Source organism: Ascidiella aspersa, chromosome 8 (genome assembly GCF_963924565.1).
Source record: "Ascidiella aspersa chromosome 8, kaAscAspe10.2, whole genome shotgun sequence".
NCBI classification, from domain to species: domain Eukaryota; kingdom Metazoa; phylum Chordata; class Ascidiacea; order Phlebobranchia; family Ascidiidae; genus Ascidiella; species Ascidiella aspersa.
Window position 1 is genome coordinate 22,636,656 of NC_139454.1, and position 26,025 is coordinate 22,662,680.

General features: G+C 36.2%; 1 protein-coding gene across 1 annotated transcript; it reads left to right on the top strand.

The window, feature by feature from the left end:
• The first annotated feature begins 224 nt into the window (after positions 1-224).
• LOC146136908 (uncharacterized) lies at positions 225-26,025 on the top strand. Its single transcript, XM_083396281.1, has 24 exons — positions 225-399; positions 8,609-8,791; positions 8,914-8,988; positions 11,339-11,527; positions 13,166-13,441; positions 14,818-14,932; positions 15,240-15,430; positions 15,510-15,624; positions 16,005-16,189; positions 17,556-17,667; positions 18,703-18,875; positions 18,947-19,064; positions 19,337-19,524; positions 19,877-19,988; positions 20,056-20,252; positions 20,767-21,060; positions 21,390-21,557; positions 21,623-21,721; positions 22,160-22,380; positions 22,472-22,639; positions 22,715-22,901; positions 23,046-23,199; positions 23,272-23,342; positions 23,910-26,025. Exons 1-24 carry the CDS (start codon positions 225-227, stop codon positions 24,218-24,220), a joined length of 4,077 nt encoding a protein of 1,358 aa, XP_083252407.1. The 3' UTR covers positions 24,221-26,025.

The following is a 26,025-nucleotide window of genomic DNA, read 5'->3' on the forward strand; positions in this document are numbered from 1 at the left end:
TTACTAACTTGAAAAAACGAGTGCGATGTTTGGGTGTAATTTGTTGATCCTCAACTCATTTTTTTCTCCTGGGAGCCAGGCATATTTCACTAGACAGCCAAGAATTGAAAGAGTCAAATTGTTTTGTTCGATTCGGCACAAACCTAAATTACGGATTATTTGCTTTAAAACTTTCTCGTGTTGCAGAGTAAGACATTTGTTTTCAGCTATCTTTCCTGAATAAAATGAACGACTGGGCGATCAATTCGTCGTCAAACTTCAGCCAATCGCAATGCACGGGTCCTCCGACGGCTGAGATCAACAGTTCAGCAACCGTGGTTGCCATTGCGATATTGCTGGTTATCAGCGTCTGTCTTGTCATTGTAGCAATTACCTATCAACTGACCCAACCAAGAAACAGTCAGTTGAAAGTTGTTAATTGTCTTTGTAGCCTTGCTGCGGTCTCTACCTTCATGGCAATGGTTTGGTTGCTGCTGGTTGCCGTTTTGACAAATAACCGGGCGATTTGTAAGGCCGCTGAGCCTGTATCATTTGTGTTCTTATATATCCAAACCTTGTCTTGCTACTTGGCTATTTGGCTCCGTCAAAAATCAATTCGCGAAAAGTTTCCTTTCACTGTGGAGTTTACGAGTAAAATTGAGCTGGCCAGTAACGCAACTCTTGTCGGATTTGTGATCCTTACTTGTTTTTACGTGCTTTCTTCCATCTCTATGAAAGCGACTTACCGTCCAAAGTTTGGTTGCTGTGTAGAAGCTGTCGGGTTTGTTTTGTCAGGCTTGACCACTTTCTTCTCTGTGGCTTGTCAGGTCAGCCTTGTCTCTTTGAATATTGCTCCAGTGTGTAGACTGAGGCGGCATAACAACGATTTATTTCCAATCTGCAAAAAGCTCCTGGCCTGTACGATAGCAACTGTTGTGTCCGATGTAGCAGTGCTGCTAGCAAGACAGATTCCAATTTCAAAGGCCACAACTTTCTGGTTGATTTCAATAGCACCTCCGCTCAACGCCGTTTTAAACAATTTGTTTCTCTGTTTGTCCTTCGGCGATTATAAGATGAGACTGTTTCCCTTTTTTGTCCATTGTTCCTTGATCTTTTACCGGAAAAATCGAAAAATAACAGCAAAAAATAACGCCGACGCTGTATCATGTTTGAATAACATTGACAAACCAACCATCGCCGTTAATCGAAGCATTTGGACAGGAGGTGGCAGCAATACTTTACCAAAAAATACAATTTTGCCTTCAGGCATTATTTCAGCTAGCCACCTCAGCACAATTTTCCCCCGAGAACCTTCAAATAGATTCCAGCAAAAAACTATCGCCTCCCCGAAAAGAATGCAAATATCCAAAGCGGAGGTATCCACAGGAGATAATCAGAAACACGTTCCTTCGATAAGAATTGCATGGGAATAAATCAAGGGGCAAAAAGCTTTAAAAATATTTGTTTTTCTGGCTTAGTTAGGTCTGCTTGTTATTGTTGACCTTGCAAATTCCAATGTAAGTATTTTGTGACCAATTTAATTGTGTAAGCGTTCTATGGCTTAATGTGAAAGGTCACTTAGCACAGGATTCAAAGTTAGGATTCAATTTGAAAATTTAGGCTTTTTTTGAACCTCTTTGGATTTAAGAAAAATTAAGAAAATTTGCCACAAAAAGAGAAATTCAATGTACCAGCATGACCATTTATTGCATTTTTTTATTTATTTAAGGAAAAACATAAGCTTGTTAGAGTTTGTAGTAGATTTGGCTTTTTTATTTTTTCTATCTGGCAACCCTGTAGCACATGATGCCATATCATTGTAGTATAAATGCCCTTACTTCAATTGTTACTACCTTGTCGCAAGAAGGCTGCTTCTGCTTTAATAAGATTGTTTTGTATACACTATATTGAAGATAATATTTTAAAAGGCATTTTGTTTCATAAATTCTTGCCTAATGTGTGGGGGGCGGCCACGTAGTCATGGCCCACCAAACTGGATTATTTTCCTATTTTGGCTATGTATGAATGTATGTGTTAACCCATTTTATTTTTAGCCCAAAGGCGTCTTGCTTCTTATCGGATAAAGCTTTAAACGAAAGTTTTGCCAACTGAAACAACATAAAGGCTTTGTGTGAATCAATAATATCTCTGTAATTTAACTTTTGTATTGAAATTAACACCTCTCCAATCCTAAATTTAAAGAAAATAATCGAACTGACTAGTGGTATTAAGGTTATTCTTCATAACGTCACGTTTAAACGCAACTTTGTGACGTCACATTTTGGCTTAACTTGGTGACGTCATGTTTTGACTTAACTTTGTGACGTCATGTTTTCACGTAGCTTTGTGTCGTTTGTATGCCACCCAAGCAAAATCCTAGATCCGCGTCTGTCTGTAAAATACTTCAGTATCGGATCATCTTGTATGTTGTAGAGTGTTTTTGGTGTGTCGTCGCTTATTAAAAAAATATAGTTAAATTCTCTTTCTCAATAATTATCACCTTTCAGGATTCAGTTTTTCAAGGCGAAACATGTGTTTATAACATTTTTTTTTTGTAAAAGTGTATTCGATTTAAATAAACGGCAAAATATGAGATTGAAGACATTTTACACTTTAGTATTTCCTAAAAACTTATGTCCTTTAAACTTCCCCAATATATTTCGTAAACCATTTTTAAGATCGATTCAAAATGCGGTAAACTTCGCCTCTCAAAGGATTTTTTTTTATATTTAGGGTGATATGAACACACTTAGGCGGAATTTTTATAACATTGTAACACAAATGTAAATGTCAGTTTGTAAAAACAATCTGAGCTGCCATTTTTATTTTAATTGTTCAAATAAAAATGGTATTACACAGGACTGTATAAGTTACATTTACATTGTGCACACATTGCAGCCTAAATACAAGTATGTAATCCACAAGCATGGCCTGAGCGACACACGCCTATAGTGCTACGATGAAGGCTGCAGTGCTGCGGAGTCGGTTAGTACGGTGATTCTCAACAGCCGGGCCACGTCAACTTTCTGCCTGTCCGCCAAATACATTACAATTTTTATGTGTCTCGATTGCAAACCGCGAGATGTTGAAGGATTGTCCATTAAATTTAAAACTTCGCCAGTTCCGTAACACAGAGTTAATGGTCTTCTTTGGACTTAATCGTACGTCACAATGCTGCAAGTGTTGTGCCAAACTGGCTACTTAAACTTTAAGACCAGTTGTATGTCAAAGCTGAGAAGTCTAATAGTAGTATACTTTTGCCGTAATTACATATTTGGATTGATTTGCATTTTTGAAGGTCAACCGGTCCGCAAAATTTGTTCCTAAATTTTACCCATCCGTAAGCTAAAAATGGTTAAGAACCACCGGCACTGGGTTAGAAATAACCCGAGTCCGAATCTGGCTAAATGTGCCATAATTCCATTACAGCCGGACTTTTAATAATCCTCGTCGCGTCATGACATAACTTTTAATCCCATCTCTCAAAATGTCATGGCCTTAATAAAAAAAATCTTAGAACCTATATATTGACGTATGAAATACTCAAAGCCGTGTGTGTTATCAGCCCGCTACTGTGTTGGTATAATTTCGCTTCAATTAATATTCGTGTAGGTGGGCATGAGCTAAGATTTACAAATAACTCATACGTGGGATGGCTTCCATATTCAGCTATTCCAGTGCTGCGCAATCATTATGCAGTTCCGGCACACAGAGCTAAAAAAGAAAGCGCCACCACCCACAAGATCTACGTCAGTTTACATATTTAATCAGGTGTTCTTAATTTTTTTTTTTGATCCGCATGGACCAGTGTCGGCAAGAATTTTTTTAGAGCTGACGTCATAATACAAACAGACTTCAAATATTTGCTGTTTCTGGTCTAAAAATGTTAAAGTGAATTGAAGTCTAAGTATATTCAGTGCAGACGTTTTTTTTTAACTATAGCCTACTGTTTTCGTTAAATAATAGATTGCTGAAATATACACCTATACTAGTTTTATTAGGCATTCATGGACCTCTTAAAACTAGTTCACGTACCCCAAGGGGTCCATGGACCCTCGTTTAAGAACCCCTTTATTGTAAAGCAAAGAACAAAACAAACTTTTTTACTGAAAGGTGTCGAACGCGCAAACAAATGGGCCTATTACATTCGTTTATTTTAAAATTTTGCTCTGTTACGGTCGAAAAATATATAAAGCTGGCTTATATTCTAAAAAATTATATTTTCTTTCTATAGCCGATTAGCGGATCTGAGGTCATTAAAGACTTTTAATAGCACTCGGAAACTGAAACCTGGCAATTGTACTTTGTACTTTTTTTCTTTTTTTAAAAACAGCAGCCGAGACTTATTTATAAAATGCGAATTGAGGCTATAATAATAACGACAAAATGTCAATAAATTAATGGAGCAGTTTTATTTCATGAGTTTCGAGCGTCTAAGCTTTGTATAAATAAAATAAACACTATTGTATAGTAGACGCATTAAGCCTGGCAGTTGAGTTTGTAAAAAATAAAATTCTGAAAAAGCATTTTCGGCGATTGAACGTAACAAAATTTTTTTTTTTAAGTTTTACATAAGTAAAAAAAATTATAAAGTTACACGTGGATTATTGCACACTGCCAAAATGCCTGCAATGTAGGCTAATCGTTGTGAACTTTTTTGTTTTGTTAATGCTATACTGTTTATATGTGGGCTACCTTCAAAAAAATGCAAGTGAAACTATTCAGGAAACACTGTGTGTTTTGTGGGCATGGGCTCGCGGCCCACTGATTGCGGAGCACTGCGTTAGTCTATCGAAACATTAAGTGGGCAGACGGACAAAATACGTCGTAATTTTACTGTTACATACGTTTAACGGCGCTTGTCACCTCTTATACAGGTTAATAGGCTTACTTTCACTTAGTATTCGCCGTTATACAATGCTATTATGAATAGATTGATATTTTGGTCGTTTTTGATCTGGAATTATCAAATTGGACTCTCAGGTCAGTTTGCTTTGTGTTTTGTGAATGTCTATTATGATATGCCGATACTTTGTAGCAACAGAATTTTCCTAACCTAAAGTCTGATTCAAGCAACTAAAACCAATTGGTATCAACTTTAATTGCCTGTGGTCGAAATTCGTCGCAAGGCATTCCTACATAAATTGGCCCTTTTTTCGTTACTAACGTTTGTTAAAGACTAAACCAGTGATGCTCAAACTGTGTGCCTTGAGATATTGTTAAGGTGTGACGCGAAACTTTTTGTAATTCCGGAAAAGAGTGTATTTTGTATTACCAATAAGCATTTTAGACTTAAATACGCACTATCCATTAGAAATTAATAATGCTGAGATATTTACATATAGTTATAGTCGTGTGTTAAGAGCGATTGTGAAATTACTCTATGGTTGTTTCTGGTTAAGTGTGTCGCGAGCTAAAATAATTCGGGAACCATTTCAAGAACTAAACAGTTAAAGAGTGTATTACGTAATATTGGAAATCTGGAATTTAGAAGGCACTGTTTAACAACAAATTGTATTCAAACCTTGACAAGTTTTCGCCCAACCGTTCTTCATAAGGTCAAAGAAAAACTGTAAGCAATTAAAGAGTACGAGAGTAGAGGCACAAGCGCGAGTAAAAGGCGATAAGAATAATTGAGTCCAATATATCCAAATATCTCTCACTGACGCAAAAACACAGTAATAGCTGGAGGTCTGCATTTAACTGTACGTTTGGTGTATAGAAGCTAACAGTAGTTGAGTTATAAAAGCTTGCTGTAGGGCGTAATGTGAGTGTAGAAGACAAGCTTGGTAATACTCGACAATTTTTCTATTATTGCTTGCGTGTTGAATGACGATAGCGAACGTAGAATTTTTCGCGCGGTATACCCAACTTAAAAAAGTGTAGAAACAGTGCAGGTTTTCTGTAAGACGTAAAGCATAACAAGTTTTTTTTTTCTTCTCTTTTTAGGGCGAAGTAACTCAGGAGAGGTGAGGTTAGCAATTTGCTAACTCCCCCTTCGGTTCGGGCTCATCATTGCCCCATTTGTTTTATTTTATTTGAAGCTCTGGCATGTAAACGCCTTGTAAATGGGAACAAAAACATAACAAAGTTTGATGTCTGGCGTGTGTAGTGTATTCGTATTGGTGCCGACTGCACCACGCACCGGAAAACAACAGCTTTATATAACAAATAATTGGCCTCAAAGACTAGAAGTTAATCACATTCTTTACGTGGAAAGTGCTAACCTCCGCACCTAGTTAAGTAATTGTGCGTAACTATGCGCCGCGCCATACTGCGCGCGCAAGAACGAAAAACAAGCCACAGCGAACGGACAAAAACTTACAGTGAGAAAAACCCAAATCCCGATTTAGTCCAGCAATAATAGCATAGAAGTTTTGAATTATGCTTTGTTCGACTGTTAGCCTTTCTAGGGTGCCGTTTCTTAGTTTTTATACAGCGCAACTTAAGGTATTTTATACTGTGTAAACCTTGGTTAAAATGTTCGCCAACAGGTTTGTCCGTATGTCCATGTGCCTTATCTCACTCTTGTGCCCACTGATGCACCTTCTGATGGTTTGTCCAGTTTTATCCAATATCGATTGTTCGGAGACATTTTACGCGTGTAATTGCGTAGACCGCATTGATGGTACCGCAGTTATAATTTCCGCCGACTTTAACGCTGCTGCTATTCTTTAATGATATGACTCCTATTGATATGTGAGCAAAGTTCACAAAGACTTTTCATGTAGAGCAGGATAGCAAATTTTTGTTTTTCTTCTTTAAATTTGCTGGTGACGGATATGTTGCGCATGTTGTGCGTTTGCCGATAACTTAGAAGTGGCTTCAAAGGAATATTCTGATGCGGTTATTGGAATATTGGTCAGTGTGACGTCTAGAGTTTAAGGACTAGTCACACGTAGGCTATATAGTAAACGTTTAAAACCAACCACTGTGGATCTGTATACTCTTTCCATTTGATGTATTTATGTTTTAAAGATTACGTGCTGTAGATGGCGCCCTCGAGATGTAATGCACTGTTGCAGGCGATTTTTGGTTTTCAAATACTCGCCAGTCACACGTAGGCTATATAGTAAACGTGTACAACCAACCGCTGTGGATCTATATACTCGGTGATCCATGTTGCACTGAATATGTGTTAGGAAACATCTATGAACATTGTTGTTTTGTCTGTACTAGTCAGTATTGGCTTGCCCGAGTGCAATACACTGCCTTCCCACCACAAAGATCTTTAGCGTGAAATGCTTGCCCAAAACGACGGCAGTGACTTCATTTGGCGTAAAATATCTTCAGTCTAGGTAATTCACAAAAGAAAATGTGGCCGATTTGGCGTACAAATCGTCCTAATTTTGCGTAGGATTTTGGGCAAAACAGTTTTTGCGCGAATCTTTGGCGGTCACAAATTACGGTATGTAGTCAATTGGCTAAAGGTGAGCGATTATGCGGTTGAAGTTTTGGATCCCTCTTCGAAGCCTAAATGCCCCCTGTTATTAGCCAAATACTACTTGAGGGACATCCCACCTTATTATTTTCAGTGATGGTGATGTTTTTGTAGTTATTTCCGATTTTGTACGCGAAGAAGCCAAACAGACGGAAGAGTTGAAACTAAAGCACCAGCGACATGTTGAGTTTTAGTTGGGCAGCCTTTTCTGGTCGCGGGCCAAAACCAAACTCAGAAAGGTCTCTGTGTGCCATTTTCAAGTTAAACTGTGTAGTGTAGACTTTACGTATCTTATTTTAACTACCACAACGACTGTTAATCAGGGATAAAACTAGGGTATTTTGTAATTAAAAAGGGGTCTATCTACATGTTACACCCAAGGCAAGAACATTATTATAACAAAATACTGTTACTTGGTTAAAATAGCCTTAAAATACGAGGAATGGTCTCGTGCCCAGTTTGCAAAATAGGTCGCACGCCTCATTATTTGCGTTGGTGGGCCGGATGTGGTAGATTGCCCACTCCTGCTTTATAGGAATATATAGGGTTTACACAAGACGACATATATAACCACGCAGGCCTGCTTTATCGCATTGGGTTTAGCTCGAACTTCGTTTTTCATCAGATAGTTGTGTATCTCTGATTTCGCCAAATGTATTGAACAGCATTTACTTGGGAGAATTTGCAATTATTTCCCATTTGGATAAATGTGCTTATTATTTATTTTTCTCAATTCTTTTCGCCTTGAATTTCAAACAAACTGTTTGCTGAACAGTTTTCGAGAAAACCAACGTCATGTGTTTTCCAGGGTTTTGCGTAATTCCGAAAAAAAATATCCGAAATGTGTAGCCTCAGAAAATCCTCAAAGCACTAATGCAGTACTAACAATAATACGTTACAACCATATGTTTTTAAAATCAATTTTTTCCAAATGGGTCGATTTAAAAAAATATATTTTCGGTCAAAACATACTCGCCTTAGTCGTGGACTATTACGGTCATTGCTTTTTTTTTTATAATATTTTAAAATATTTCTTTAAATGGTCATTGTCAATAAAGAGAAAATATTGCCACAACCTGTAGGCATTTTAGTGTTTTGGTTTATCGTATACCGTAGAAACGGTTGGCGCAATTTTTTATCACAAAATAAATTTGTAGACGCCTAATAGACTGTCATGGGTTGATATAGACGCTGCAATATGCAAGGGAAGGAACTTCGTGCTTTCAAGCAGCAAAGCTAACCAAACAACCTCCAAGTCAGCTTGCACTGGTGGTAACTTGACAAGTATTCCTGACGAAGCAACACAAAACCACATCAGCACTCTCGCAAGCAACAAGGTTGGCAACGGGTGGACTGGAGGTAGTGAAGTCTGTAAGTAACAAGAAGCAAAAATGTTTAAATTAACTTAAATGCAAGTGATAATTTGTAAGCATATGGAAACATAACTTTATCTTAAACGGTTTAATGTTGTTAAACTGCATATTTTTTACCAGACGCTTTCATCGGCGGGGAACGTGATGGATACGACTTTAAGTGGCCAGATGGAACAACATTTTTAACCTCCACAGGTTTGAATAAAACTAAGTGTTACGTGCTTAAGTGAATTTTTTTAAGGAGGGAGGAATGTTACGTGCTTAATTAGCACTACAAAATTATCACCGGTTGCTAATTACGCCGACTGTAAATTCTAACATTCATTATTAATTTTGCGCCTTTGTTCTTAAATGTAGGGCTAGGAATTAGGTTTTCGCATTTCGAGACATGTATAATTGTATATTAACGTAATATTCTTGTGCGCTGTGGTGTTCGCCGTTAATTGGACTTTAGACATGTTTTTTCCTGTCTCCAAACATTTCTGCAAATCTCACAATCATTTATCGCTTGTTTTCCGGCGCGGTTTAACTTCTCACTAAAAGGTCCGCCCAATGTTATCTTTCCACGAAACGGCCGCCCTGTAAGGCAGGCCTGGGGTTTCCGGGAGCGCGTCGGTTCCCGTGAAAAGGAGTTTCGTTTTAGCGTATATTACGAGCGGCTCACCGCCTACAGCAAAGAGAGACGTCTGGGTGTAGCCTTGTGAAATTAGCGAGTAAAACTTTAAGTTTCATTATGCTCTGTCTGTCGCTTTTGTAAGTAATTGTGTGTGTCTAAGTGTCATTATTGTCTGTGGTGTGGTAATATTCTACTCTTGCAACCAATACATCTGTACATTGGGTTTTCTTGTTGTGGTCTTTAATATAAGTTCTCTTTGGTAGGTTATTTATTGCCCGAAAATTAAGGACTCACAGCGACTTTACAGGAGGCCTAGGTAATTTTCTAGAATTACTAGTAAAGTCGTAACACTAAGTATAAGGTTTGTCCGATAATTTCGGATTCGATAACCTGATGCCAAATGATAGTATCGGTACTCGTCCGATACTAAGATAGTATCGGTGTTGATCCAATACCAAATTTATTTGTGCATAAAAGCCATGTTTTGCGATCCAACGTACAGTTCAAACGGTGATTTTTTTGTAAAATGTTACACTAAACATTAAAGATAAATAGTATCTCGAACGCGAAAACAAATTTCGGTCTAGTACCCTTAAAATCATTATCTTGCTACAATTTCACCAATTTTGTCTTTTTGACCATAAGGAATGACGTCATTTGGTATCGGAATATAATACCAAGCAACATTTTTTACTCCGTGTGCCAGTTTATGAATACTGTCAAAATATCAACAACTCGCGTGCCAAACATTTTTCTATGTTTAGTTTTGCACTGGCAACCAGGGATACAGTTTTCTGCCTTTTTAGTTTCGAAATTTTGTCGTGCGCATGCGCACGCGTCGGATTCAAGTCCCGAGACCGACTCTGCAGACCTGTGATCTGACATCTGATTTACGTTTATTTTTTGGAATATACTTCCATTTTTTTCAACCTATACCTAGAAATGTTAGCCATAAGTTTCGTTTTTTGTTGGTTTCTCAGCCGCACAAAAATACACGTGCTTGATTTTTATGTAGAACAGTGGTTCTCAACCTTTTTAGCATACGGACCGGTAAAATTTCAAAATTTTGCAGACCGAAGGACATTGAAATATTAAAATAAACCCAAAATGTAATAACGACAAAAGTAAGACCAAAACGAGTTGTCGCCTACTTTAAAGCAGTTGGGAAGAACACTTGCAGCATTGTGACGTAAAATAAAATCCAAAGTAGACCCTTAACTCAATGTTACGTCACAATGCTGCAAATTACGGAACTGGCGAAGTTCGAAATTTTATGGATAAGCGGCGTCTTCTTTCATTTTGCAATTAAGATATAAACTTGTAATATATTTGACCGACCGGCCGGAAAGTTGACGCGCACCGGCGGTTGAGAACCACTGATGTAGAATATCCTGCATTAACGCAGTGAGCGTCACACCACTTTTGGGGTATTGTGACGTAATAAGATCGGTTAGTCGTAAACAACAAGTTTAACGCACACACAAATTGTTAAATACAACAGTTAAGACAGATATTCGTGACACGAACTGGCAATGTGTTCAATGATTTAGTTAACGCTAGTGTTAGTGATGTAATAATAATGTTAATAAAGTGGTAATGATGAGTAATGGTTGTACTTACGTAAAGTGATATAATATGAGCGTTAAATCACTTGGCGTGCCCTAATTTTGATAAACCTTTATAATCCGATATAATTATTGTGGGGCCCGGGACAGTATTTCGGGGGCCAGGGCATATATACTTTAAACTAAGCTAGTTAAACTCAAATTTGTAGTTTGCATTCTGGCGACATAAACCTCGGTAATGACATTCTGAGAATCGTGTTTCTAAAACGTAAGTTTACGGGGGCACACATTTTTTGGAGCCTGATAAGGGCGCCCCTTGCGTGAAAGGTTAAAAATATAATGCTTTATTGATATTTTACAACAGCGTTTCTGTGGGGTAATTATTGGTCCACATCGGGATACAACGGATGGGCTGGTTATGGGCCTTCAGGCAACGGAACATGTATGGCGTTTAGAGGAACACGGTCTGGTTCATCCGGCAATTATACTTACACTTGGAAGTGGGTGGATGCGTTGTGTTCTGCAAAATTCTACTACATCTGTGAAAAACAAGGTAACGTGAATAAAGTTGATAAAATACATATTGCCGGAACTTATGTTATTTTTTTTCCTTTCGCCCGTATATGCAAACAATTTTTAACGAATTTGTAATTTGTAGATTATTTGTCCAATTTATCCTGGAAATTTTAACCAAGGGTTTGAAAGAGTTTTATGTTCAAGTAATCGAGCTCAAATTAAAACTAAACGATATATATTTATAATGACCATACAAAATGACAATATTGGCGTTAAGAGATATCAAGAAAAAATGCAATCTGTTTTCGCTGTAGGTGGAATCCATTATCATATTATTGCAAGACTGTGTTGCAAGACTGTGTTGATAAAGTTGTCTAGTTTACTAGAGTATAAATAAAGAAACGTTATGTATTAAGATTAGATTGTTTCAATTTTTGGCATCTTTCCATGTAGAACAGCGTATTGCAAGAATTTAAAAAAAAAAATGAGTCATTTAGATTTAAACAGAAATTGAATTACGCCGAACTTTCATTTAGTTAGACAATGAGATAGAACTTAAAATCATTTATAGAATACATTAAATTTCGTATAGTAGGGGTGTGCAACTGTCAGCCGGCAAAGCGACATTTTGTACTTCTCTTCAGGTTTTGGTTTTACACATAGCCTACTCTCTACCAAGCTTGCCTTGCAAATCTACCGACAATACTAGTTCAGTTTAATATGTTTTCTCTGTATATTCCTTACCAATCCCGTGGCTTTAAAAATGGCATTCGTTTAACGCATGTGAATGACATTTTTGCAAACTATAGGACACACAAAATCCCTCACCGGAGAGTACTGAATATTGAAAACCTGGAAAATAGCCTTAATCTTAGTAAAAAATTATATAAATGCTATACTTTTCGTAAACTCAGTATGAGTCATGAAAACTGTTAGCGTACAATATGGAAACACTTGTATTCATGGAAGGTGTAACACAGGCAGGGATGTCGCATTTTATCCCGATAACGATACCCGATATTTTGGGCAAAAAAGTATCGCGACTGAGCCGATACCTCATGACATTATATCCTTGCTCAAATAGGCAAAATAGATGAAATTAAAAATGTCTAAATGCATTTTTTCCCCGATTGGTAGGCCAAAATTTGCGTTATCGTTAAAAAGTTTGCTTATGTCCAGTTATACCGACTAAGTTTTGATATATTTACGGATTCCGCAATTTGGTGTTGGTTATTGGCCAAATCCAATAACGTTGGACATCCTTACGTTTTAGATAAATTAGAGCATAAATATGATTTTGCCAACAAAAAACAAAAAGAATAAATAAATTTTGTTTTTTATAAGACCAGGGTTCACCATGTTTTTAAAACATCCACAAGGGATGAATAGGACAGCCAAGAAGGGATTAGGGTTGAAATTAATGATGTAATTCGGGGTGGGGTTTGGGACTGATTCTGGCCAATTAGGTCTTATTCCGATTAATTTAGGACTTCTTCCAATTTAGACGGTATTACAACTATAATTAATTAGTCCTATTTTGTTCTTATTCTGAATGTTTTATTCTAAGGTTAATGTTGTTTTTATTTAATAAAATATTAATAACGTGTAGTTTTTTGACAAAAATAAGTAAATAAATAAAAATAAAATATATTATATTTTTTTCTTACAAACCTAGTTTCACGCAACGTAAATGTGACGTCACCGACCAGCACACCAACATTGGGAAGCAATTTGAAATTCACAGGAACCATCTCTGGCTTTTACAACGAACCTCTTAACGTGGTTGTCGCTCATGGTGGAACAAACACCAAGGTTTCAAGTAATTTCGTTGGAACGAGCTTTACTTACGTCATCAACCCTGTCATCTCGACAGACAACGGAGATTTCGTGTTCACTGCAACAAATACTGCTGGAACTTGTTCTGGTTCCACAACAGTTCGACTTACCGTCGGTAAATCCCGTGCTTTAAATATTTTAAATTAAGTTAGGTGCTATATAACAATGTATAAACTATATAACAAAGACAATCAATAACAATTAGTTGATAATTAAAAAAAGCGAAATAGTAACAAAGAAATATACAGGGTGTCCATAAAGTCTCTTTACAATTTAAAAAATTATTATAAAGTGAAATGATGAGATATCGCAATGAGGTTTGTTTTATGTTAATCAGTATTTCATAAAGTTTTTATTGACACATTAAATACACTTCTAAACATTTAATCAACATTTAATTAAAAACATCATTACTTTATTTAATACACTTCTATATGGGCACCATTAGTTGCACGAAGCACATCTAAACGGTTAATTTAGAAATTTTGTCTGAAACAATAAATTTTAGTGCCAATAAAAACTTTATGAAATACTGATTAAGATAAAACAAACCTCATAACCCTACTTCAAAAGAGCATAACAACAGGTTAGAGATAATATGGTTAACAATTAGGATTAGGTTGTTAAATTGGTTCGTCTGTGTTAAGCGTACAAATATTTTTGTTGGCATGGCAATTAAGTGCAACTTTTTAAACGGCGCCCATTGTTTCTTTTTTACTAGTTTTAATTTCGCGCACTACGTGGGTAGAAATATACACAAAGCTAATTGGTGCTACCCACACAAAAAGAACCTACAATACTTCCGTGTTATATAACCTGCTGGATACACTAATGTTTTTTTGTGATTTATAAAGTTTATATATGATTAAAACTGTCTGTCATCTTAAAGCTAACAATACAACCCACTATCTAATTTAAACTTACCCGATGTGGCCTAACTAGAAATCATAATGCTGTCTTATTAACAGCTTTCATAAGAAAAACGTTGCTGAAACCTTTTTTAGGAATAAACGTTAGGTTTTTAAACAAAAATGGTTGCATTTACTTCTTATTTTTGCGGCTCCTCCGCCTCCAAATAATGTGAGGTTAACACCTTCACAAACACAAATCACAATTAGATGGACAAATGCTCCTGGGTTTGTTACTTCGTACTTTGTGTATTGGAAACCAGTCGAAGGTTACTCTGGCTCATCAACTACAGTTAGTTCACCCACAGCAAGTTACACAATTAGTGGGTTGACTTCTATGAAAAGATACGAAGTACAAATTAAGAGTAGAAGTGGTTTAGTTCAAAGCACAACGGTTACACAAACGACTTCAACAGGTTTACAAATTGCTTAACAAATTAAATAACATATCGTAGTATATTGCATAATGTTGTCTAAACATTTTTCAATACATCGTTTGTATTTTGTAATTAGCTATTGGAAACCAACAATTATTACTGCAACCATAAAACAAAGCTAACTTTTCACTTGATATCGATTTCAGGTTCAGTTCTTGTCAGTTTTTCCAGCTTTTCACCACTAACAGTAACTCTTAAAGCGGCTGCATCTGTAACTTGCACTTGTTCGGGATATTACGAGCCACAATGCAGATGGTTCAGGTATTTGGAATTTGTCAAACTTTATTAATTGCTGCGTGTTTATCATACTGCCGATAGCCTAAAGATACGTTCTTATATAAGTGTCGGTAAAGAACTAATAACAGGAAGCCTTCTTACGGAACTGCAACTACACCATGCTCAACACCATGCAAGGTTTAACAACACACAAAAATAAGATACAAATGCAATATTTTTTTTACATATTCGGAGCAATGTATAGTATTGATCGGAATAAGCTCTTATTGGCAAACTGGCTGTTGCAAGACACATTTTTATCTTCCAGCGCATTTCGTTTTTACTTTAACAGGAGCAACGTCGAACAAACCACAGGTACTTCGACACAAGTTTATCAAACCTCCACCATAGCAGGTGGAAGTACGTCAGGAACATCTACACTTCACATCAACATTACAGATCCAAGTTACGCGGGTCATTACGTGTGTAAGGCCACCAACTGGGATGGAAGTGGAATAAAAACTAAAAATTTAACCATACATGGTAAGTAGTGGAAAATTATATTCTTTTGTTTCTTCCTGCTTACACATACTTTAAAACGTCGTTTGTTTTTCTGACACAGTTAGGCCAACTATTGCAACCAGTAAGTCAGCTATAGATTTTACTTCATACAACACTCCACAACAAGTTTACTGCGAATCGCGAGGTCACCCCAAGCCTACAGTTGATTGGACGAGGTAAGCATACGACTTACGGCCCACGGCAACTATTTGCGTTGTCCACATATCCTGAGCAGTCAATTGTAATTTGCCTACTGCCATGGAATTTTGCATCCTAGCTAACAGCTTTTGTGATAAAATGTCCCACGCTTTGTGACTTAAAGCTAACAGCTGCGTAATATGTAATAGTGCTGAACGGATTTATTTTTATCTTGTGGTACTGGCATTAGTCGTAGTTCATTTATACTTTGCACATTTAGTATGTGCTTTGAAGGTTGCTCGTTAAATTAATGTGGCTCTCGTCGTTTTTGGCCAACCATGTTGAATAACGTGGTGTGAGCAGTGCCATCTAAATTATCTTAACAGGAAGTTATTAAGTGAAACTTTAATTGGTTTAGATCTGGCTTTTCGGTTGCAACAAGCAGTGGTCTAAAAGTTCGTCAATTTCAAGCGAGCTCAACTGCTTTCTACGTAAAACAAACCCTCAACATCAGTCTTCAGAATGTTCTCGAATGTGGGGAGTATGTTTGCAAAGTTACAAGCTCAGATGGAAGCGAAGAAACTAAGTCTGTATCAGTAACAGGTAAACTTAAACTAGATACACACGTTCGTCATTTGTAAAACTTTTTTGCATCGTGTTCGTTTATCCTAAATCAGAACACAAAATTTCCTTGTTTAAAAAAAATAGTTTCGCAAAACATGAAGTTAGTAGCGTTTATAACGGAATACAATAACAAGTATCACATATCCCTAGTTCAACAGGAATAATATTAATCTAAACATTTTGCTGCTTTTGTTTCCCGAAACAACAAAAAGTATTTGGCTTATTGAATGACTACAGCAAGTCTGGCGCAATTTCCTTTACGTATTATTTTAACTCACAGTAGCAACCCACGTTCCTTTAGTGCAGTGCTTTTCAACCTTTAAAATTTCCATCCGCACTTTTTTAATTCGAAAATTTCCATCCGCACCAAACAAGCACAGTAAGTTTGCAACGTTTGCTTTTATTTGTGAAATAACAATAAAGAATTTGTGTATTAAAACCATGAGCTAAGCATTGACCGATATAAAATAGATAGCTTAAGCTGCAATGAACCACTATACGAGACTATATTATTGTACCTTTAACGCATAAGTGGGCGAACGAGCTTATTCGATTACTGTATTACACATAATAAAATATAATAATGCATCATTTTCATCCGCACAATCATCCTTACGTTAGTCATCCTCATTACAATTTTTTTATCCGTACAAGTGCGTGCCATCCCACGGTTGAAAAGCACTGCGTTAGTGAATAATATTAGTGAAAATAGTTTTTTAAAGCTTAGTGTTTAAATTAAGGTTGCGCAGTCGAAGTCGGACTCGGAACTCGAGTAAGACCACTTAAAACTACCCGAGTTGCCAGTCCACGTGCGCATGCGCAGTTCCAAATTTTGAAGCTGATATGGCAGCAAACTGTAATTTGTAAAGACGTATTAGTTTATGGTGGATAACCGTGTAGAATTATATGACAATAAGTGGATTAATAATTATCCACTGCATTTAGTTACGGCAATTGGCGGAATATAGGCTGTACAATCAGAGCCGGACTCCGGACTCGACGAAATCGCACATTTGGCCGGTGTCGGACTCTGGTTGATTTTTAACCGACTCCGTAGCCCTGGTTTAAATCGCTATAGTGACTTTTGTGGTGTTACGTGCCATCACTTCGCAACTTTATGAATGAAATTGACAAGCCAAATAAAAAGAAAAAGTTTTGCCTAATTATGAACACCAGATCATTTTACGTGGCTACTATATGCATGTTGATAAACATTATAATATATTCGCTATAGGGTGATAAATAGATTGCAAAAATTGTCACATTTGAAATTTTGACAATTTATTTCCAGTATTTCAAACTCACAAAACTTTTTTACATTGTTTCTATTAAACGATTGTTATAGTTCAGCCGAACGTAACATTATCCACCAATGAGCTGACTGCAAATTATGGAGAATCGAGAATTGTTACTTGTACCAGCTACGGTTATCCAATGCCAAACATCACGTGGAAAAAGTAAGTAGGCCTAATGTTTGTGAAATGCTTACGTTTTAGAAGCAGTGTACAGCAACACTGTATAAACATACTTACGTTTGTCAGACAATGATGTAACTTATTTTTCTTTTTAAGGAAACTCAAATGACAAATAGACTTATTATTAGAAGGTTCAACTATTTCACAGATTTCTTTAAATAAGCATAAATCTCTTTGTTCCGACGGTCGTCGAGTAAAGACGTTATACAGTCGCACATGCGTGTGGCCCATTGTTTATTATTATCAACTTTGGCTGCTCCGTAAATAACGTTTAAATATTTAAAAGAAGTGTAGGCTCTGTACAGCGGACCTGCAGGCTAAGTCACACAAAGGGGGTTGTTACGTTGAAACGCGCATCTTAACCAGTGTTGTAAACAAGTCCTTTTGAACTGACTTGAGTCCCAGTCAAGTCATTTGTAAAGTACCTTCAGTCCAAGACAAGTCATGACATGACTTAAGTCATTACAACACTTCCTTGCCCTAACCTACAATGACGACAGTCTCCAAATCCTGGTGTAATGACGCCAAATTCACACAATACACACAAGTAGCAGCGAAGCACGTAACACGCCAACGAAGTACTTTCATGTGACTAACAGGACAAAGCACGGTTTCTAAACAATAAAGTTTCAAATAACATTCAGCTTTTCACATTCTTATTTCTAAGTTTTTTAAGTTTCGCTAAACACAAAGTCCAACAATTAGTTACTTAGCAAAGTACAGCACAGCTCACTATTCAAACTTATTGCTACCGTACATGCATTTATGAAAGAAGTATTGCGCTTTAGGATCTCAAAAAATCTCGGTGTAAAAATATTGAAGCTTTGGTAATTGTTGAAAATAAGACAAAATGAAGACTTTAGTCAAAACGAAGGACATTTCTTAAAAATGAGGACAATAATTTTTCTAGCACATAAGCTTTCGAAATAAGGACAAATCTTAGAAATACGGACAGTATTGCAACCCTGGTTATAGACAAAGTTTAAGAAACTTTGTTTTTTAAATACTTACTTTTAGGGTAAACTTTCTGCTCTCAACCGACGCTTATCAGACCATTTCCACCGACAGCACAAATTATCGGAAAACTGCAAATCTACATCTAACAAATATTGACGTTGGTTTGTCGGGGCGTTATTATTGCGAAGCAAATAACTCAGAAACAGTTCACAACAAAACATTTATTCTCGAAGGTAACTGGCGTTTTGACTCAAGGTAACTTTTTTGCTCCGGTAATCATTGTGACAAACCTTTATATTTTTAGTTCGAGCAAATATATCTCTTTCACCTTCATTGAAATGGAAAGTAACACATTTTCCCGAGTCATTCTACGTCGATTGTGTGTCTTTTGGATGGCGCCAGCCCAACGTTTCTTGGACAAGGTACGGTCTATATAAAGTTTACCCAATTGGTGCATTTGGTTTGTTTTATTGTTCAATGCTGATCTTAGCACAAATAAAATTAAAAAAATATATATTTTCTAACAAAGACATGTTTATATTTTATTTTATCAAAACAATTTTTTTCACGCAAAACCTGAGCATTGTGCATGGACGTTTTAAAATACTATTTGAGTATGTCAAATGTATCAGCCTAAAATAAGGTTTTAATAGCTGGTTTATTTTTAAACTGAACGCGCATTTATTTCATTCAGAAATGACCAGCCAGTAACCGCATCTACGTGGGTTGAAGTGCACCAAGTTACTACAGCAGTTTCCACATTCCAAGTGAACTCGCGTCTTCACTTCACAGCCACAAGCATTGAACAAGTTGGAGCTTACAAGTGCACAGCAAGCAACAACATTCCTCCATCCGTTGTGAACACAACGTTCTATTTGCATGGTAAGGTCGCTTTCTTCACACTTTGGAGAGCCATGTGCAGGGATGTTTGATAATTGATGTTTCAAAAAATTATCGCCCCACGATCAGATAACAAGTTAAAAAACTGCTTTAGCGTTGAGACGTTTAGCTACAACCAGCTGTTAACCAACTATTTATTTTATATAAATTTATCGGACAAGATTGAATCGCTGAGTTGGATCGCATATCATAGCGAGAATTCCTCTTTTGATTTGATATCGTATCGGTACCGATACTCCGTTTGAATATTATCGGACATCACGAGCCATTGTTGGAGAGATGCTTATAAAGATTTTTTTTATAATTTAACGTTTTTGTTGCGAATTGGTTTCAGCCAAGGCAAACATCTCCTTGTCAACGAAAACAGTTTCGCTTAAAGACGGCATCAGGACGCAAGTTAATTGCACATCATTCGGATTTCCGCAACCACAAGTTTACTGGACAAAGTAAGACTTTATATGAATGAACGGGAATTTACCAGTTTACTTTATTGAGCAACTTCGTTTTGAACAGAGGTTCCATGAACGTGTCAAGCAATGCTGGCGATGATTTATTTCAAACAGTTCACAAAGAGGCAATTTACAAGACTGTCGCGTCTATTGAGTTTGTAAAGGCTTCGCCCACTACAACAGGAAGTTTCGTATGCCACGCCAGCAACACAGTCGGTGAAAATAACTTAACTTCACTGCAAGAAACTTTAACGGTTACTGGTAGGTATTTATTTTTTATGTTTTTGTAGACTGATTACACAACTTGTACTTGATACGTTCACAGATACTTAGCGGTGTTATCTAGTTTCAACGTTTAACACGTTCGACTTTATATTGCGCATTTAAAGTAAGGGCGAATCCAGGAATTAATTTTGCGGGCCATCAAAATTTTATTTGTGACGTCTTTAGTTCGTCATACCGTGACGTCATAAAACAACTAGCCTAATCTTAAAAACACCGCTGTTCTAGAGCGAATCTGTGCGCAAATATGGTAGCCAATTTCAAGCTAATCGCGTGTAGCACGAAAAAATGCTTCATTTGTTTAACTTAGTAAAATTTTAATATAAAATTATACGTTATGCACCAGATATACAAAATGGTTAGATATGGAATTTATCAAATAATTTGTCAAAAAACACAAAGTAGGTGGAATTTAGTTATAAAAAGGGCGTGGTCTGGTGCACTCCTTGACCCACCCCTGATTTAAATTTCCGATATATTTTCCCCTTTTTAGTCAAACCCACTTTTATGAATTCGTCAATTCCAAGTGAATTCAGCCAATCACAGTCGTTGAATTGCACGTTTGCCGCCGACCAGTCGACCACCTTTCACTGGACCATCAACCAACAAAACGTCACAATCAACAGCGACGCGTCGCCAACCTACGTCACAATTCACAGGACAAACTACACAGTGACGTCACAACTAGCAATAGAAGCTTCCGCAATATTGGGCGCCAACGCAAGTGTGAAGTGTTGGGCTGAAAATGGAGAAGGTGTCTCAAGCAATGTTGCTGTAATCAACAAAGGTAGTGTATTAAAGTAAAGCACGATTTATTTATTCATATTTTTGTTACTTTCAGTTATAATCGTAAGATCTAAATTATGGTATATGCCACAATGATTTACGAAAATAATATATTTAAATGTAGAATGTAGATTAACGAAAATTGATGATTGGAATTTTTTTATTATGAGTCAAATAACGTGTGTTTATATTAAGTAAATGTTGAACATGTAAACATGTTGAAAATATTTGAAAGTTTTCTGTTGTGTTTTCCAGTCAATATATGTTTAACCACGCCTAATCTTAAAATATTGATTTAACTTCTGTAAATTTCCTTCAACTATTTGATAGACTTGCTCTTCGATAATGGACAGTTTTTCGTCCGCTACCAGCTCCTCAGAAGTCAAGCTGATGCCAAACTGCATTGTGAAAACAAGGGAGGGAAATTACCGTCATCTGAATATCTAAATGGAAGTTCTTTACCTGTCTTACCTACAAACCAAGCAGTCTGGACAAATGGTAGGTTTTATGATGTGGAAATGCGATGTGTGATTTATTGTTAATATTGACATTTTATATTAAAGCAACAAAGGCAAGTCACACAAGCTGCACAACGTTTTACAACGGAGCTACTCAATCCATGAATTGCAGCGCTTCTTTACCAGTCCTGTGTGTATTTCCTGGTAAGTAAGAAGCAGTAGATAGAGCCTAATTTCCATACAGCCTAATTATTTTGACGTTTATTGTTGATGCGCTATAGCTCCCATTTCAGTCTAATTGTAGTAATAGCACACTTCGTATTTAGTCTAATCGTCTTATTAAAGTTTCTCGCCTTATAGTAAAATGACCTCGCCCCTATTTATATAAAAAAAATACATCATCTCATTTCTAACACTTTTTAACGAGTTTAACCGTGTTTAAAGACGTTTTTGAAACGTTCAGCAGACAACATTAAAAAATAAAACGGAACATTTGTAATTCAAAACAGTTGTTTGACAAAATCTTTGTTTGATTTTGCTTAACAATGGCTTTAAACTAACAGTTTACTATAGTTGTGCAATGTACATATCGTATGTTTTGTATGTTTATTGGGCTAATTTTGAAAGCACTTTCCGTTTCAGTGGTTGATGTTACCGAAGTTACAAAATGCCACCGCGACAAAATAATTGTGAAGTGGATTGACGAAACCAAATATTCACGGAATTTCAACTTTCAGCTGATTGCACAAAGTTCTGACAAATTGATTAACATCGTTAAAAATTATAAACAAACGGCTTCTACGAATTACATTTACACAACAACATTTCCAAAACTGGTTGGCAACGAAAAATACAATATTCAAGTAAATGATATTTACAATATTAATTAACATTCTTTTCCATAACTTAATGTTCATAAATTATTTTTTAAAACATTAATATATTATTTCTTAGATCAAGCTGTTTCCTGATTTTTGGAAAGTTCCGCAAACACCTTCGGTTTCTGGATCAACTTCAGATGTTTTTGAGAAAGTTGTTTCTCAACTTACTCTTGAAAATCAAATCTGCCAAGTCAGAATCACAATGCCTCAGCCAACTGTAGCAGCCATCTTAAGCGTTAAGGTTCGAGTTCCTCCATTATTTTCTATTGTTATGGACAGGAAGTCATTGAATTGATTGCTCCATATTTAATTTCAGCTGAATATAAAGAGAAACATCAAAAACCAAAGTGAAATCTCTGAAATCGCTATGACACCTTCAGTTTTAATGAACCGTAATTTTTCAATAAATCGAGGTGAAACGATTACCATGGATTTTCATCCCATGACGTCATCTTGTAGAAGTACAGTTCTTCCGGTAGATGGCGTGTGTTACTTGCCACCAGGTAATAAAAAATACTTTTATGTTTTTTTTTTGTTAACATTTACCCGATAGATTCATTTGTTTAGATGGTTAGGCACCAGAAAATAATATCGTGTTGCCAACCTCTTGTTATGCAATCATATCGATATTTTTTTGTGCTATGTAGATTTGTCAAAGATTTCAACACCACATATTTCAACAACGCCTATTTTAAGCACCGTAAAACAACCGAATCTCATCTCATCTGTAGGTGTACCAGTGGGTGTTGCCTGCGCTGTAATAGTTGTCATATGTGCTGCTGTTGTTGTCTTCATTAAAAGGTAACCAACAATATACAGACAATGTTTCTTAACGTTAAATCAAACTTATCACGAATATACCTCTTAATACAGAAACCAAACTCGGTCTAGTTTGGGAAAAAGGCCAAGCAACAATATGAATCCGGGATCGCCAAACAACAAAGGTAGTATTCTCCACGTTTTTTTCCGTTGGGGTTATATTGGCAATCGTATTTTCGCCGTTGTAACTCTCATGCAATGAAACTCTTTAAATTTGAACTGCAATATAACATGGATAAATAAGACGCTGAAAATATGCGACAATGTGATAAGATTATTCCGTACAACGTTTCCTTAATATAACATTCATCAAGTTACCCAAGCCTATAAACTCACGTTTCAAGGAATTAATAAAGCTTTGTGTTCGAAAGTTTAGGCAAGTTTTGTCCACCAATGTAGCTTAGCAAATTAGACCAGTCTAAACATATGCGCAGTACCAAGTTTGAAAGCCAATGTGGCCGCAAACTGTAAATGGCAAAGATGGAATAGCATATGGTGAAATATTTTCAACAACTTTAGGAGCGTGGGTGATTTATGTGACACACTATGAGTGGATTGTCGTATAAACCTGCTACTATAGTTACGTAAACGGGTGAAAAACAGTCAGGAGTAGGACTCTGGTTGTTTTTTTCATTTAGATTGAATCCGCTCCAAATAACAACAAAGTTTTTCGATATTAACATTATTCGCAGTCAACAACCCTGATATTGGTAATGCTCAAACTTCACGTCACAACTACGTCAACACCAGCTTTGCAGTTTCCCCAAATGCTGACGTCATCAAAGCATCCGGTGACGATCCTGACTACGTCATGCCAAATGTTGACGTCATCAAAGCATCCAGTGACGATCCCGACTACGTCATGCCAAATGTCTACCTCAAAGAGAAAAGTGCCACTTACGAAAACGGAAATGTTGGAGCTCAGAGCGTGGAAGAAAACACTGCATACGAGCAGTTTGGTAATAGTGATGCTGTGCAATCTGTATACGAGAAAGTTAAATAGAATTATTCAACTTAACAGACCTTTGAAAACAAAAAAATATTACATTAAATGTACTGGTATGTACAACAAATAAGCTACCACGAACATAAACAATGTTAAGTTTAAATGTCTTGTCTATTGTATTGCAAGTGGTGTAACCTATTAAACAATAACAGTCATTGTGGTCACACTTATGCCGACATGTTTTAATCTTACTATTTTCCGATATATTTCAATACCACCTTTATATATATATACCATATTTTAATATATTTTGTTTCTTTGTCTACATTTTGATTTTAGTTTACAATTTTAAGATGTGCATCATACATGCTTCAAAACTTCGCTTTTGCGACATTAAGTCACTTACTTTTTATCCATTTTCTGCTTATTTTATCCATTTTCTGTTTATGTTACCAGAAATGTGAGAAATTGTGCAATTCCATCCATAAAAACAAATATACCAGCCAACAAACTCAACTGTATATTTTAGCCTTTCACTTTTTTCGCCAAACCCAAACCCCCAGCACTGCAATCTTACTGACCATACGAGAACAGCTACTAATTAGTCAACGTATCTCAATTTTATGCATTTTTTTTTCTTTGATTATTATATCGCTCCTTCCGATTAGCGATTTAATAAAATGACTTATTACCAAAATTAAAGTTAAAAGTGTTATACGGAAATCCCTGTTAGTAGTATAAACGTCATCTTTAATTGACCAACACGCCCACTGAGTGAATAATTACCTCCCAATGGTGATCAGCTGCTTCGGATCTGACGCATCTGTCCTTTGGGCTAAATTCCAAAAAAAAAACATTTATATACTATATGAAAAACAAACATTTAGCGTCTCTTTCTTTGCTCTAGTTTACAATTTAAGGTGTGCATTATACATGATGCCATACTTAGCTTTTGTGACATTGTGTCACTAACTTTTTATCCATGTTCTGTTTATTTTACCAGCAATGTAAGAAATTGTGCAACAAAAAAAAAATATATATATACCAGCCAACAAACTCAACTGTATATTTTAACCTTTCACGTTTTTCGCCAAACCCAAACCCCCAGCATTGCAATCTTACTGACTATACGAGAACAGTTACTAATTAGTCAACGTGTCCCAATTTTATGCAGTTTTTTTTTTTATTATTAGCCTATATCGTCTCGATTTACTGAAATGATTTATTACCAAAATTAAACGTAAATGTAGCATTATGGAAATCCCTGGTGTTAGTATAAACGTCATCTTTGATTGACCAACAACTGAGTGAATAATTGCTCCCCAATAGTGGTTAGCTGCTTCGGATGCAATTAATCTGATCATTTGGGCTAAAATGAAAAAAACATTGATGTACTATAAGAAAAGCAAACATTTACCGTCTCTTTCTTTGCACTAACGTTCAAACAATACTTTTGTTTTTAGTCAAACGTGCATCTTTTAACAGGATTTAATAGAATGGGTATTATACTACAGTTGCAAGGATATCTGCGCTTGAAAAAAATCTATAACTTTTTGTTTTTTTTATCTATAATTTTTTTTTGTATCTCCAATCTCATTGTGACTAACACTTTGGAAGTGGAATCGTCATGTATTATTTCTTGCTTTGAAATATTTGATTTTAATTTGACCTGAACACGAACCGAACCATTATTGTTTCCTGTATGGTCGACTTGGCTTAAAATAAATTGATTTTCTTCATGCGTTTAAATACATGTGAAGTTTACAATTCGACAATAATCACGAATTCGTTTCGTCATGCTTTCGTATTAAAACTTTGTAGATTTTTCACAAATATTAGCGATCATAAATAAACAGGATTAA

Coding starts and splice junctions, on each gene's coding strand:
- LOC146136908 (XM_083396281.1), top strand. CDS start 225: ATGAACGACTGGGCGATCAATTCGTCGTCAAACTTCAGCCAATCGCAA. Junction 14,933..15,239: donor CCACAATGCAGATGGTTCAG/GTATTTGGAATT, acceptor TTACTTTAACAG/GAGCAACGTCGAACAAACCA. Junction 22,640..22,714: donor CAGCCATCTTAAGCGTTAAG/GTTCGAGTTCCT, acceptor ATTTAATTTCAG/CTGAATATAAAGAGAAACAT.